This window comes from Parus major, chromosome Z (assembly GCF_001522545.3).
Source record: "Parus major isolate Abel chromosome Z, Parus_major1.1, whole genome shotgun sequence".
NCBI classification, from domain to species: Eukaryota; Metazoa; Chordata; class Aves; order Passeriformes; family Paridae; genus Parus; species Parus major.
The window spans coordinates 12,648,235-12,664,926 of NC_031799.1; the positions used below are offsets into that span (position 1 = coordinate 12,648,235).

Here is a 16,692-nt window from a genome sequence, read left to right on the forward strand (position 1 = left end):
AGATAGTTCTTCCACCAGGTAGCAAAAGAATCACTGCACTTCACTACAAGTTGCTAGTCCAACCTGACAGCTGGAAATACTTTCAAGTCCAGCCCCACAATGGGCAGGATGGTACAAGAAGAAATTTCTATTAAATTTTCAGCTGATTGTAACTCACATCTATCCTCAAATTGTATGCCCAAGCCAGCCCTCACATTGCAAAGGTAGCAGAGGCTCAGCACATACTATGAAGGATTCTGCCCTCTTTCCAAAGTGGTTTCAGTACCATCATGGAAGAAAACAAATTTCACCTCAAAATTACTGACCAACTTCTTGGACCACTTCACCAGGATAGAAACAGAACACAATTTGTACAACAGGCAGTATATCTTCCAGAGAAACTGCAGTTTATTTTACATGGAGGTGTTAAAAAAACAAAGCCAAGTATGACAACAGAGAAAGGAATGCTACAAAACCATTAAGCCACTTCCACGACTGTTAAGCCAGCTGCAAAAATCACAGGTCCACTGATTTCATCACACTTTGGTACACAGCTTTTAATACCTGATAAGTTTCAACTTTCAAACAGAAACACAAAGCTCTGATTCTTTCTTCAAATCCACAGAATATGGGTGTATATCACACCCTGACATAAGGCTATCACAGCACCCCAAAAAAAACCAAAAATAACAACCATGAGAAAGCCTTTTAAAAAGATACTTTTTAAAAATTTCTGGCACACAGATACTGTCACAGAATTACAGCCAGGATCTTTGGAAAGGGTCTTCTGTGTTATGATCTCTCATGGAAAATCTGCAGAACACATAGACTGGAACAGGATCTGCCACACAACAGCTTCCTGTGTAGTGCTGGGCTGTTTCTGCTTCCACCACAGCTGTCAGTTACTGTACCTCCTCACAACAAAATGAAACAGCACACAGCATCAGCCATGGAAAGTTTAAAAAATACCAAAAAAAATCCAATTACTAATATTAACAAAGTATATTCTAAGGACCTGCACCATCCAGCATATATTCTAAAAACTACTTTACTTCAGTGAAGGTAACAGTTTGTGCCAAAGAGGAATTTAACTCATAACATCTTCTTCTGCATAGATCAGGCTTAGCTGGCTATATGTAACACGTCAGGTAATGCCTGAAACAGTAAAGATGCTGGCAGCTATTTATCAGTGCTCTTCTGTGACCTTCTGATTTCTGCTGTTGGTCTCTGAAAGGCAAGTAAAAACTGCCAACTGAAAAATAAATAAAGAAATAAACTAATTAATAAATTAATAAAGACAGTGTAAGCAACAGTTGAAGAATAAGCTATTCTAACATACACTCTTCCAAAGAAACAGATTGCAAAAATAAATTGAAGTAGTACATATTTTAACAACTGATGCAGCCCTCATAACTGCTAAAATAGAATTGTGTACTAGCACAGTGACAGACATCATTACAGAGGAAAAACCCAGTGTACTACAAAGATTAACAGCATCATTTAAACAGTCAAAAAACCCCCAAACTTCAGCAGAATTATTGACTAATACGGAACACATGACTGAGGAGTGAATTATAGAGCCGTGTCACAGACAGTGTCCCACGGAGGTGCGGAGGTGCCCTGCACACCACACACCACTGGGTCCCCTGGCAGTGGCGTTTCGCAACTCTCTCCTAGACAGGCATGCAACAAGAAGAGCAGGGATGGGACAGGACTGCTTTCACTCCACAAAAAAACTACCCTGCCCTGGGAAAGCCCCCACTCATCACGGCGTTTTATCAAGAACAAAGGAAAGAAAATGTGCCAGAAGTGCTAGTTATAATGCTAGTGATATTAGTAAGAACTAGAATTCCTAAAAAAAAAAAAAGAAAGAAAAAGACTCGCCAAACTGTTACCATCTGTGATGATTTTATACAAAAGTATGAGGGCAGGAAAATATTCTATGTTTTAAAGCATAAAATTTTTATCTACCTACAAAGCTACTTCTGTTCAAGTGACATTACAGAATTCCCCAATTCCTTTGAAAGTTTTTCAGCTTTACTCCTTGCATAATTTTTCTCTTCTAATTATTAATTAAAGACTGTTATGTCACATTTGGTTCAGTCTATCTCCATTGTCTATTAATAATGATTGTATTTTGGTATACAGACAGACCTCAGTCTAACAGTTGATTTTTTTTCCTGAAAAAACTTTGTGTCAAAATTGTGACGGAAAAAATTTAGCAAAAATGCAGCAATAAAGTTTTCCCATAGCCAAATTTTCCACGAAAGGAGAAAGGCTGACAAACTCTTGAGTTAGTCAAGAACATTACTGAACTCCAAATATGTAATGGGAGTTTAACATACAAAATTTTTCTTAGACCTGCAGCATGCTAAGGGCGGCCCAAAGTTTCCAAAACTGGCTGCATACATACTTCCAGAGCCTGCTAAAGACATCACTCCTCTGGAAGTGGAGCTCACAGAAGCACTGCCAGAAAATACCCATCAAGTCAAATGGGCATTTCAGTACTAAAATCACAGTTTTACAAATTGCAGAAAGGCCTTTGTATAGTATTTCTGGCTGTGTTCCAGCTGCCCCTGAGCATTGCAGGTAAGGTTTTGGAACCATCAGACAGCTAAAGGAGATACAAGGGATACCATGTGGCATCTTAGGCATGCTGAATAAATATGCCATGGAAGTAAAAAAAAATAAAAAAGTCAAATATTTAAATTAAAAATCTTTCACCAAGCTAGAAATATGACCACAGCTAGCTATACATCTCAACTGATCAAGCTATAGTAGTTGACTCACATGTCACAATTAACCTTCTAAAAACTGTAATATTATAATCAGAAAAAGTTTACTCTGATGCAAATAAGAGTAAATCCTAAATATTTTGACTGTCCTAATATTTCTAATATAGGAGTTTTGAAATTCATTGAAGGTTTTTTCCCATATATGCTTACCCTTCAGAGCTTTTATTTTTAATTCATGATACTTTGACTTCTCACGTAAGTGGTTTCCTCACAAACAGAAGTTCTCTGGTGGTTACTCAATGCTGCAATGTGTGACATTTCTGCTACGAGGGGATGACAACTCATGTTACAAGCGGAATTTCTTCATTTTTTCAGTTCCACTTCAGTTCCATGGTGTCTGCTTTGCTCTGAAGACTAAGGATTTCACGTGGTTATGCTCTTCATCTTGACTAGGAGTTCTATATATAAAAACCATTAGTTCAGTGGGAAACTCACGAAAGTTACTGTATTTTTCTAACAACTCCGAAAGCTAGACAATGGGTAGACACAGCAAGCTCACATCCCCAGAAACCCATCCCACAATTGTGTGACTGATTTCTATCCTAGTCTCTAATTAAAGAACTAACAATTTCACAAAACAGATCATAGAATCCTTGCACTCAAAACTATACATTTGTATAGTTTTCCTTTCTTCCTTTTTTTTTTTTAATGTTGTTTTTTCATTGATTTTCCTGACTTTCCTGTACTTTTTAATTAGTTTGTCAGACGTATCCATTATTAGACAGACCTTATAGAACAAAAGATAGCATTCACTCTTTCACATCCACTCTCACACAGACACCCACACACACACACAGAAGGGCCTGGGCAACCTCTGCTATAGACTAAGCCTTCTTAAGACACACAGTCTGTTATGAGATGGGCAAAGTACCCCCTAAAACAGGATGTGCAGATGAGAAAAGAAGTGAAAAAAGGCAACAACAAAGAAACACAAATCATTTCCTCTGCCTTTAGTCATGAAAGATTTTTGCGCTGCTTCAGAGAAGCAAGGTGGTTCTTTTTCAGTACTGGTAAAAATTGCTGCACATGTGTTTAAATTAATCCCATATAATGGTCTCTAATGCCAGAGCTACAAAGTCCTGGTGTATGAAAAAAGGACTGTTGAGAAAGTATGTGCAATTACAATTCTTGAATTCAGAGCTTGCTCTGCACCTGGGTCAGCTTCCCTGGAACAGTAAGAAAACTTTTTAAAAGATAAGCAAAAATAACCTTTGTGCTGCACTTAATTTGGAAATTGTTTTGAAGTGCTTTTAATTTGCTTCTGATAGTTAGGCAAATGTAACTGATCAACCTCTACTCCCACGTGTACCCCTGTGCTTGTGACGGAATAACTTTCTAACTTTGTAAAAATTAAAGAGCCACTGATACCAGCAAAATTTAAGGAAAATTGCTGTTTGTGTTCTCTGAGCAGACCAGATCACCACCACTGCTATAGTTTATTTTTCCCTGTATTTGTTAAGTAAAAATCAAGGTTTTTTTTCTAAAACTGCATTTAGTTCTAAAATCAGTTAGATAACAACACTAAAAAAAAAGCTGATCAAATAAAAGCTTTTTTTCTTCATGTCTGCCCATACAGCACTGAAACACACTCTTCGTTCTCTTTCCCACAGTTCAAACTTGTCCTCATATATTTTGTTCTGTCAGTACTTTTGTCATCAGTATATCATGATGTTATTATGACTTTACTGATAGAAAGTCCACAGGCATCATTTTCATAAGCTTAAAAGGGAAAATGATAAGACTGAAAAATAATAGACTTTTATAATACATTTTGCCTTTACATCAGAGAATAGATTCTTCTGAGGATACAAATGTCATGTTTTGGGACAGGGGGTTTGTGTTCTTTGTAGCACCTAACGTCACCAGGCGTACAAGGGCAATAGACCAGCAGGTGTGGAATCCAGCATGACAATGTGAAGCTTCATCCCTGAGCCAGTAGTGACAGCACGGGTCACTAGCACAGAAACTCACACAGACATACTTGTGGTTGTAGGTCTTGTATGGGCACTTCTCGACGTGGGGCTACATCGCCACCATCACCGCTTGGGTGAAAGCTGCACACAGGCACTGCGTGAAGCAACTGCTGTCCTCCCGTCAGTCCAGATGAGACTGACTATAATCGTAGGGTTTTGCCAGCAAGTGTAACCCTATTTCCAATTCACACGTGATTGTCTCAGTCAAGACCGAACAAGTATGTACAAACATACAAATGCACCCCTTGAACGTACACACACCCCTGTCGTGCTCGGTACCCACGCTAAGAGAGGCCAGAAACAGGCAGTGTAGCAGATCTTCCCCCTGGAAGCGGGACATGTCACCCTGATGCCAGAGCATCGCCTGCCGGCCCTCCTGGGTGCGCGGGGGTGACACGGGCTCGGCCCGGCCCGGGTCCTACGCTGGAGCACGGCGGGCCGGGCAGCGAGAGCCCGGCTCCGCGGCAAGCACCGTCCGGCGCCGCGGCCCCCTGGCAGCGAGCGGCCTCACGCACAGGTGCCCCCGCCACCCGCGGCCCCCGCCCGCGCCCTCCCCGCGCAACCTGCCCTGCTCACCCTGCCCTGCTCGGGGCGGCCAATGGGGCGAGAGGGCGGGGAGCAGCGGCGGAGCGGCCCGGGCCGCCCCCGCCCTCCGCGGCGAAACTCGGCGGGAGCGCCGCGGGGGCTGAGACGGCGTCCGCGCCCCACACGGCCCGCTCAGCTCCGCGCCGCTCCACACCGCGAGCAGCGCAGCGCACCGCACCGCCGGCCGGCGGCGGGGGATGAGCCGCGGCCACCGCGCTCCGGCACCTTCTCACGCCGCCCCGAGGGCACCTGGAGCCGCCGCCCCAGCGCCTCGCTGAGCCCTCCCCGGCGTCGGTGCGAGAGGCGGTGAGGCGGCTCCGCTCGGCTCCGCTCGGCTCGGGCCGCCCCGATCCCCCTCCGGGCTGGGCGCGGAGCGCTGCGGCAGGAAGAGGCAGCCCCGGCTCCCCCGGCTGCGGTCGGTGGTTGACGGACGGCACCCCAGTTCGGCCCCATTTTAGGACTGTTTTTTTTTGTTTCGTTCTTTAACTGAAACACACCACTTTTTTTTTTTTTTTTTTTTTTTTTTTTTTTTAATAACTTCTCGCGCATTTGAATTTTTATTTTCGCACTATACAACCCTCTCCCCTCCCTTACTCGGCTTTTCTTTTTCGGACCCGATCTTGCCGTCTCTCAGCTCGCCAGCTGCAGCGTGGGTATCATGTCATTCGACCCCACCATCATGCCACCTGCGAACGGCTCCGCCAACGGGACCGCCAGCGGGGCCGAAGGCGGGAAGCCCCCCACCATCCCCACTGTCATGTTCATCTTCGGCGTGGTGGGCAACCTCATAGCCATCGTGGTGCTCTGCAAGTCCAGGAAGGAGCAGAAGGAGACCACTTTCTACACGCTGGTCTGTGGACTGGCAGTCACAGATCTCTTGGGCACCTGCCTGGTGAGTCCGGTCACAATTGCCACTTACCTGCAGAACCAATGGCCAGGAGGAGCTGCACTGTGTGAGTACAGCTCCTTCATCCTCCTCTTCTTTGGGCTGTCTGGCCTCAGCATTATCTGTGCCATGTCTATAGAGAGGTACCTGGCCATCAACCATGCCTATTTCTACAACCATTACGTAGACAAGAAGCTGGCAGGGCTCACGCTCTTTGCCATCTACGCTTCCAACGTGCTGTTCTGCGCCCTCCCCAGCATGGGGCTCGGCAAATCTACTTTGCAGTACCCTTACACTTGGTGTTTCATAGACTGGCGAACAAAGGTGTCCACCCATGCAGCATATTCCTACATGTACGCGGGCTTCAGCTCCTTCCTAATCCTGGTGACTGTGATCTGCAACATCCTGGTGTGCGTGGCCCTCATTCGCATGCACCGCCAGTTCATGCGACGCACGTCCTTGGGGACAGACACCACTTCCAGCCGTTTATCTGACTTTCGCAGACGCCGGAGCTTCCGTCGGATGGCTGGAGCAGAAATCCAGATGGTTATTCTGCTCATTGCCACTTCCCTGGTCGTGGTCATCTGCTCCATTCCTCTGGTGGTGAGTAACATCATGCAACCCTTCTGTTCCATCACCCTTATTGCAGTCTTTTCTTCTCCTAGTCTGTGCTTGTCAGATTTCTGTTGGAATAGGTGCTTATTTGTGGCACCTATAGTTGGTGTCACAAATTGTTACAATAACTCAGTGGCTATTAGCATACATGCGTGGTAAGAGAAAGTTGCATATATTTACATTTACGCAAAAAGGAACCTGCTTATTCCAAGTCCTGGAGTCCTTTACTTGTTTAACATACTGGGCAAAAATTCTCAATAATTGTTTCACTGTTGCACTGAATCCACATAGTAAAGTCCTGAGTGCTAAAGGCACTTTAAAGTTCACCTGCAAAATTAATTTGTGATAAGTGAGCTCACATTTCTGGCTGTTTAGTGTGTTTTTAAAACGTGCATGCTGTCACTGAAGGGTGCAACAGTCCCTGATGTGCAAAAGGAGGGCAGGTTTATGTTCACTTGGCAATAGCAACATACAGAGTTCTTCACAACCAAAATCTAAGCTAAGCTTCCACTTCTCAGGGATCCATGCACCATCTCTGGGGTAGATCACACATAGGCATCCTTTCAGGAGGTCTCCACACAGTGGGAGGAGTGAACTCAGTGGAACCACCTGTCAGTGTATTGCTCAGTGAAATGAGTGTTAGAGGAATCTGGCCCACATAAACCTTGAGATCATGCTGAAATGTCAAACAACATTACAACTAACTGGTCATTTTCTGAAAAGGTTGATGCAGTGTTATTGAACATACAGTATCCACTTTTTCCTATTCCTCCACCTTATCTTCAAGAAAGACAAAAAAGACCAAATACACCAGATAGAGGCTCAGTTCTTGCTTGCCAGCCGCCATAATAAAGCTTGTCAAAAATCCTGTCCTACTCTGGCTCAGAGACATTAAACAAATAGTTGGCTTGCCTTATTTGCCATCTTACAAAACACAGTGTAGGAACTCAAGTAGTGGCTGTCAGACAGAATGTGTTTTTAGAAGGACTTTTTTGAAGAGGTTTCTTGTCAGTAGGGGGATCCCTCTGTCATACAGAGGGGGTGCAGTATATGTCAAATACAGCTGACCAGCTGGAGTTGCAAAACAGTGAATATCACTGTAAGGGAGTTGGGAGAAGTGCATGTGAGGAGGACTCAGCTGTCAGCGAGTCTGTGCCCCTGGTCAGAGGAGCTGTAATGACAAGGATTGTCTTGGGCTGCCACATTACTGACAAACAGGAGCTAGTGGAGTGTGGCTGTGCTGCAGCAGCAAGGGCCATCTGCCATCCTTCGGCATTGTCACTTGGTGCGGTGCCAAGGCACGGCGGAGCACGGCGCCGTGTGTGCATTGCCTGACATCCGAAGGAGGCTGAGGGGTGCTGCCTGAGCTGCACACAGGGTGTTCCCGGGAGGAGCATCTGCCTTAGACAGAGGAACCGTGCCAGCCTGCCCTGCAGTCCAGCTCCAGAAACGGCAGGGGCAAGCTGACTCTGCTCTAGGATGCATCGGGTGGCCAAAACGCCGACAGTACTGACGGGTGACAGTACTTAATTTGATTAATCTTGTATCAGAACAGCTACTTCACAAAAGAACAATACTGCATTTCCAAAAGAGATGCTGGTAAGTGCAGAGAACGAGTTGTGTGAATTAAATACAGTGTCATGATATGATGGACTTAAACAGCTTCAGAAAACAAGCCAAGCTTGATCCTGTAGCAAAGCGGCTAGAGGAGTGTTGAGAAGTCTGAATGTGAAATGTAAAATGAAATAATTTATATCTATTTGAACCTAGGGAGTCTTTTACATAATACTTTAAAAAGGGCGGGGGAAGAATGGACCAGAAATCAAGGAATATTTACCAGAAAGTGGACTGGATTGTTGAGAGTTAAAATTAATGAACCTGGGTGAGGCAAAAGTTTTATTATTTAAACAGTAGCTAGTGAAAAACTTGTATATAGCAAGAGCTATGTGAAGGTGCAGGTGATAAAGTTGTATAGCTCTCCCAGAACTTGATTTCACTTTGTACAAAGGCAGAACGTTACCTTGGGAATGTTCACGTAAGTTAGCTGTTACCTGCTAAAGCAGTATGTATTTTTTCTATCTAAACTGACGTAAGAGACTCTCATTTCATTTAGATGGATGACTAAAAATAAAAGGAAGCTTTTTCTAACAAAACAAACCCAAATAACCACATATATACACATCATCACAGTGTCCAGTGTGGTTAAATTTCTTTATTTTTAAGTACCTTTTTTAAAGTCTTTTGCCTCCCTGTGCAGGAATAAGCCACAGCCACTTTTGCTGCTTCGTGCCATGATGAACTGCCATGTATACTGCTGTGTTAAGCCCTCTGGATGCATAGACACTGGGGTTAAGAATGGGGAAACCAAAGTGACACCTTTATGCTATAAATCCCTAGAAAGAGCCATTAGGCAAAGTAGGTAGATTACTAATATATAGACTTGCATTTTCATGGCTCGAAGGAGTTTTAGGGAGTCCTCACCACTGAGAGGCTCACCTATAACAGGTCAGCCTGACAGTCATCAAGAACCATAAAAGTGGTGTGGTGGTGGTGCCAGCATGATTCAGATACACAAAGCAGGCTCAGAGGGTGCTTTGTGACTTAACTTTTCCTTTGATGAGCTGACTTCCCATGGATGATTTCAGCTCAATAAACCGTCAAGTAAGTCAAAGAAAAGCAACTTCTGAAAGAGACACATAAACCTCTAACATTTTAGAGCAAACACTTTCACAAGATAGTAAGATAGCAGATGGTGTCAATCCAACAGGATCCACTTATTATGATTTGATAGAAAAAAATTTAAGACTTGAAATATTAAACAGTCCTGAAATAACTGAGTCACAGATAACAGCAGTTTTTAATAATGAAATGCTTCAGCACATGATTTACAAGTAGGGTAGTTTAGAGTTTTAGTGGTTATTCATAAAATCAGCAAAATTTTCAAGTAACAAGTAGCTGTAACAAAATTATGGGAGGTTATGCAAAATGCTGAATTAACTTGGCAGAACTGAAGCTGATCAAATATATCAAGGAGAGAAAAGATGAATGAAAAAAAGATTTTTGAAAGGACACTTTATATAACCTGGTTTGTTTTCAATGTGCAGAAAGGGGTGTGAAAGATATGAATCTGACAATAGTTTAAAAATTAAGAAAAGCACATAACTTATGTGCCAACTCTTGTCTTGACTCTACACGGGTTATTTAATCTCTTAAAATAATTTGAGCTTTTTAGAAATTAGAATTGCATAATGTAAAATGTAGAGAATAAGTTGTATTATTAGAGATTTTGTCAAGAAGAGAGTAGAAACTTTTATCTGGCCTTTCTTAAAACACCAAGATGTTTCAAGAGTAAATAGGCACACAGTACTCAAAATCTGTAATTTACTCCAGCAGTCTGTCAGATACTCTTAAAAATTTTAAGTGTGTGACCTTTATCTCATTCTGACCACTGAACATTGTTGTTAAATTATGGTGATATGAAAAATAAAATGTAATGTTTCAGGGTGTACATCTTGTTGATTGCATGAAATGATCAGGATTTTCTAATTTGGTGTTTAATTGATCTAAAATTGGGTTTTCTTTTGGCTTGGCTGATTTCACCTTTTTACTATCAGGGACTGTCCATAGCCAACTACAAGGTGTCAGGCCTGATTTTTTGGCAGTAAAGTAGTCACCAAGCAGACAGTAAGACCTTGAAGGGCAAAGGTTACTGGCTAGTGGAGCTGCAAAACTTGTTCCTGCTTACTACCATATGTTATTTAAATTTATCATATCAGCATGTGGGGAGATTTTGAGGGCAGGTGGAAGCTTTGGAAACAATTACAAGTGTGACTGTAACTATAAAAGTCATTTTATAATGCTTCAAAGGATTAGAAATCATGCATCTGTAGTTAGTAAAAAGGAAAAGAGCAAACAGCAGAAGGACTCTGGTCCTACACACAAGATATCCCCATCTTGAGTATAAACTTGACGTACTTTATAGATATGTACTTAATTTCAAATAAACTGGTAGTACTTTTAAGATAAGTTGTCTGAATTCTACAGCTGCACAGCAAATATACAAACCCTATTTTTAAGAGATCTGAATTGTTCCAGTTTGCTTCCGTCTTTAATTAGGATTTCAAATTGCACAAATCCAAGCAACAGATTAGATAATTTATTTAGTAGTGGATTCCACTTACTTGGCACTTGCTTAGAAGATGACAGGCAATATCTTTTATTCTGTTACCTCCTGCAGCAGAGGACTTGTAGCCAAAAGAGGGAACTTCTCTAGCTGTTCTTTTAAGTGATCCTTTACTAAGTGGTGTTTCACTGGTAAGTAAAAAAGGATAGAACTTATGTTCCAACACAGATAAATTTTTACCCTTTTTTGATTAATGTAAGATAACAATAGGTCTAAAATGATAAATGTATATGATATTCTGGGGAGCTTTCTGTGACTCTTCTGGGAAGTAGAAACAGTTTTGTACAATCAGAGTTTTCGCTGACTACGTCCATTCTGTGAATTGTTAACCTCCACATGCTGCATAGCTGTCAAAAGGAAATATAGCATGCAGAGATAGCATAAAATGAGCTGTCCTGTACCATTTGCAATAGTCCTTTTCAGCCACAGAGTGAACATTTTTCATCTTTCCATGAAGTCTGCCAGGTAGCAAAAAGAGGTGGAATAAGTACCTCAATTTCACGTGCCGCTTATCAAAAGAACAATCCAACTATTAAATCACTGACGTGTAACTATAGCTCTGAGTTTGTTTTTTTTTTTAAAAAAAAAAGCAAGCTCTAAGCTGAACTGTGTATTTCTTCAGCTGTGTTCAAAGTGTGCCTTCTGGTTGTGTGGTCTGGGTGAGATTTGTTATGCCCATTGCACATATACATACATACACATTATACATATCTATATTATACATATACATCGACACACACATGTTATACCTATGGACACATGCATATGATACATACCTACACTTTATACACTTGCACACATTTATTATTCACATTATACACATGCACACGTACATATTACACATATGCACAAACCTGTTGTACATGTGCGCACATTGTAGACATAAGCACACACATCTTACACATACGCGTACATAACCTCGTATTAAGATAGGTAGACACGTACTACACAGATACTCACGCGTTACTCACAGAGCCGCACCTGCCGCGGGGCAGCCCCGCCATCTAGCGGCGAGCCCCGGAGCAACAACTTATTTATCAATCATTTATTTAATAAAATTACGTCTTAAACAGTTTAAAATAAAGCCAAATGTTAAAAAAAAAAAAAAAAAAAAAAGGAAAAATTCTTAACAAAAATTTAAAAAAAGAATTCCATAAAAATAAATTTATCATGGATAGGAATACTCTTTGAAGAATCTAAATGGCATGTTTGGCCTAACAGATAAGTGAGGCCAAGAACTTAGTAGTCAGAAAGACATCTGCAGTGTTATAAATCATTAGGAAAGTAACTATGGATAAAACTGGCATCACTGTATTGCTTTATAAATTCAATATTTTCCCATATCTTGAGTTCACTAAGTTTCTCGTAAACTTAGAGAAAAGTACTGAGGAAGGAAATACAGTCAATCATCAATTTGACAGACCATTTGAGAGAGACTGTAGTCACAAGGCTCCCACAGAGGGACTCTGTATTATTCTAAACCTACCATTGATAGCTTTGGAGAACACTCCATCTCTGAAAACTGACAAGGCTGAATGCCACCACACTGCCCTCCTACAAGAAAATTTCTCGAGCGTTGTGAAATTTTTCACCAGACTTGGATGGCTTCACATGCAGGACTTGTAAAAAAATTACTTATGAGAGTTATCTTAATTTGGCTCATTTATTTAAATGCTTGCTTGCCTCTATGTCTGTAACCTCATAGCTAGGCAGGCCTTGATTCATTTCAGAAGCCAAGGATGAGATTCTAAAAACCTTTTAAGTTTGCTACCAGATTCTTACTGCATCAGATAAAAATACAACTAAGGTATCTATTTTGACTTACCTTAAGGAACCTGAAGAAAACAGAATCTTCCATTATCCACTTTTCAGTGGGTTTCCTCTAACTGGACACTGCTTAGGTCTTGCTAAAATGGTGAAGAGCTATTTGAGACTAATCAACACAGCAAACTCCTCTGATGCTATTGTGGACTGTGCCTTACAGCAGCATTTACAAAAGTGGCTTCAAAACAAGGAGAGAAAGAAAAAGAAGAAACTACAAGAATAAGCTAAAGAATACATTTCTATGTAGAAGAAAGAGCCCTTCAGTTTTAAAATTTGTGCATGATAAACTAGAATCACTAATTAAAAAGTCACTTCACACATCAACTTCAATACCTTAAACTCTAGACTAAATTCACTAGTATTTTTGCAAGTAAAACCAAAATGCTGGATAGAACAGAGTACTCTAGTCCAGTGCTGAAATAATCTCATTATCTTGGCCTGTTAAAAATGTCCTAGCTGGGCCACATATCTTTTCGGGGATTTTTTCCTCCTTTTCTTTTTTTTACGTTTCTGTTTTTCTGAAACATGCTGCAGCAAGCAAACCCTTGTGGTTATATAAACAGTTCCAGTTAGGACAGGTGCCAGGAAAATACATTTCTAAACTTGGGAATCGACAACTCAGGACTTGCTTATGGAGTCTCATGTACTTGGATTATCGTGTGTGCTTCATTTCATTTCTAAGTGATTATTAGACCTTTGCTAACGGAACTGGTCAGGTCTCCCCAGGCTGTTACCTCTTTGCAGGTTGTGTGAGACTTGAGGTACAGGAGAGAAGCAGGATTCAGGTTTACATCTTTGCTCCTGGGAAATTTTAAAGACCCCAGTCAAAATTTGGAGGTTCAGGAATTAATTACTAGGTGTGAGAGAGAAAAAGTCGGTCTTGTTCTACATGTAACAAATTACAATTAAATGTTACAATTTTCTTTTTTTTTTTTTTGCTATTTCCAAGAATGAATTCATGGCTGCCAATCTGAGGTGCCTAACTTTGCCAACCTGCTCTTCTGTCATAGCTTACATCTGCAAATCTGGATCTCTGCTTTGAAGTGTAACCTTTTCTGTCCTGATGCAATTATGTAATTGTGTCTTCCTTTTGCCCCTTTCTCCTTGGCTAGGTCCGTGTGTTTGTGAACCAGCTGTACCGGCCGGAATCGGTGCAAGATGTCAGGCAAAACCCTGACCTGCAAGCCATCCGCATTGCCTCGGTGAACCCCATTCTGGACCCGTGGATCTACATCCTCCTCCGCAAAACTGTGCTCAGCAAAGCCATCGAGAAGATCAAATGCCTCTTCTGCCGCATTGGAGGGGCTCGGAGGCAGCACTCAGGGGGAAACTTCAACTGCGTGGACGGGCGCAGGACCTCCTCTGCCATGTCCAGCCAGTCGCCCTCCTTCATCTCACGCGAGCTGCGGGAGATCAGCAGCACCTCCCAGACGCTGCTGTACCCTCCGGAGCTGAGCGAGAGCAGCGTCGGGGGCCGCGTGCTGCTCCCGGGCCCCAGCGCCAGCTCGGCTCAGTCCGACACCACGTCCGTAAGGACTCTGCGGAGCTCCGACACCTCGGACTCCTCACAGGGACACGACGCCGAGAGCGTCTTCCTGGTGAGCGAAATCAGCTCCGGTGGTGGGGCCAGCTCTGCATCCAAGAGCGGCCCTCTCCAGGTCACCTTCCCCACAGAGACATTGAATTTGTCAGAAAAGTGCATTTAGATAGCCATGAAAGGCATCAACCCTGGGGATACTTCCTGGTACATTGGAAAAACTGGTGCAATAGATAGGTGTTCTGCCTGTTCATGGGAAGAGGGGTTCAGCTGTGCTTCAAAGGGCTATTTTTCTCTCGCTGTGTGATGGGTACATTTCCTTTAGACTACTGAGGACTGTGTGGAATAGACGTTGCACTTGGGCCCTGCCATCAGAAATGGTACAAAGCAGGTTTGATGGGACTGGAAACATGAACTGCCTTGTCTTGTTGTGGGACACAGGAGAGCTACTGTGCCTCTGGAAATAGAAAGGCCCATCACTTGCTTTTTTTCTTTTTTTCTTTCCCTTTCCAAGTCTGGTAGAATTGTTTTTGCTCCTTCCTCACGGCTGCTCAGCTATTAAGAGTTTAAGCTTCTGGTACTAGAGCTGAATATGAGGCAGCTGCTAGGAACTAGACACAGCTACTCTGAGAGCTGCCTGCAGTAGGATTTTAAAGTGTCTCACTAAAGCATGAAAATGTGAATTTTTATCATTGTATATATATCAGGATAGAAAATATTTAAAAGTGTATTCTTCTCTATGAGAAGGTTTGTTATTAATACAAGGTATATAGAAATGATTGCCAGCCTTCTCTTCCCTCAGTATTTCCTGCTGATAAGGCATTCTTGGCTTAGATTCGTTGTCCATGCTAGATTCACAGCTGATGAGGTAATTCTCAAGCTGAGAATACATAAGCACTTTCTGAGTGAAATGGGAATATATGCCTTTTTAAGAGAGAAAAAGAAAACACATCCTTCCAGTTAAGACTATTAGTTTTCAGCATATGTATATACTAAAAAAAAGTCAGATTTTATTTATGTTCTGAGAATGTTTTTCTGTGTAACACATGCACGCCTCTCTGAGTACTTTGGCCCACAGTCTGCACACCTTAGGCACACACTTAACATTGCCCATCAGAGTGGTCCTTCTGCTGCCAGGGAGACTCCTTACATGTAAAGTTAAGGACATATAGAAGTGCTTTCAATATCAGGGCCTGAAACCTTCAACTCCTGGTTAAAAGTCTTAATATTCACTTTAGTTAAAGCGTCACTGATGTAATAAAGGTATTTTTTCATAACATTTATCATTTTACTTTAAATAGTAAATAGAATTTTATGACTGTGTAATCTGATACTCCATCAAATAAATGTATGAAACCATGGAAGCAGAATCTTCATATAAAGTATAGATTATATAGAACTATATCTCAAACACCTCTAAAAGCATTTGTTGCTATAGAGTTTTGATGACAAACACATCACCAAAACCAGCTGTTAACCACTGACAAAGGAGTTTTGTGTTTTATGTTGTAAGGGTAATATCTTGTTCCAGAAATACTGTGTATGAAAATTATTCTGTGCAGATATTGGGGGATGTTTTGTCAAATACAAAGCATGTTATGCTGCTTAAAGTGTTTTCATGTGAATGCTACATTGTAATGAAAATCTTGAGCCTTATGTTGATATGTTTAAGCAGTTGTACCGACCAAAGCAACTTTGGGGATCACAATTAAATGGAAATGTTCTGCTTGATCTCAGATGTCTGCATGAGTCTGCCATTCAGTGCCAACTCCTTGCCTTAACAAGCCTCCCATCTTGGAATGCTCTGCACTCAGCTACTGCCAAAACATACTTCGTCCTGCAAGTTTCCAAAACACCACAGCATGATCACCATCAGCAAGAAGCAGCTGCCTTCAAATCTGTCCCCAAGAGCATTGACACAGAGCCACAAAAATTCTTTATTTGAACAAACACATTTTCCTTTAACAGGGGAGAAGTTGAGCTTGTTTGTCTTCAATGCATATAGAAAGGTTAAATTTCTACACAAATATTTGCAGCAGTAGCAGCCACTTTTTGCCAGGTAAGCTGGTGAATTACTGTTACCCAAGCTCCTACTGCAGCTGCAGATAAAGATCTGCCTGAATTCTTTGCAGTTAAACCACCTCACTATGGTCTGTTGTTAACTAGTGACCAACAAATAGAACAGACTCACAATACTTCCCAAGACAGGAAATAGCACCTGGCAGAGCAGGAAGGTGGGACTGCCACTGGCAGATCACACCACACGTACAAATATGGGACCACACCTTTGCAGCTGGCCCAGAGCAGCACACCAA

The 16,692-nt window shown here is 42.0% G+C and overlaps 1 protein-coding gene and 1 long non-coding RNA gene across 4 annotated transcripts; one reads left to right on the forward strand and one right to left on the reverse strand.

The window, feature by feature from the left end:
* Positions 1-367: 367 nt before the first annotated feature.
* On the reverse strand, positions 368-5,729 carry LOC107198463. 3 transcript variants are annotated; one of them, XR_001518995.2, is made up of 3 exons: positions 5,558-5,729; positions 2,925-3,172; positions 368-1,231 (listed from the first exon to the last, which is right to left on the reverse strand). It is a non-coding gene; the product is annotated as an uncharacterized LOC107198463 (long non-coding RNA). The 3 variants fall into 3 exon arrangements; XR_001518996.2 differs by lacking the exon at positions 5,558-5,729 and adding an exon at positions 5,031-5,246; XR_004500528.1 differs by lacking the exon at positions 5,558-5,729 and having other exon boundaries at positions 2,925-5,246.
* A 141-nt stretch (positions 5,730-5,870) lies between these two features.
* Positions 5,871-16,113, forward strand: PTGER4 (prostaglandin E receptor 4). The gene is made up of 2 exons (XM_015615517.3): positions 5,871-6,821; positions 13,953-16,113. Exons 1-2 carry the CDS (start codon positions 5,991-5,993, stop codon positions 14,544-14,546), a joined length of 1,425 nt encoding a protein of 474 aa, XP_015471003.1. The 5' UTR covers positions 5,871-5,990; the 3' UTR covers positions 14,547-16,113.
* The last annotated feature ends 579 nt before the right edge of the window (positions 16,114-16,692 follow it).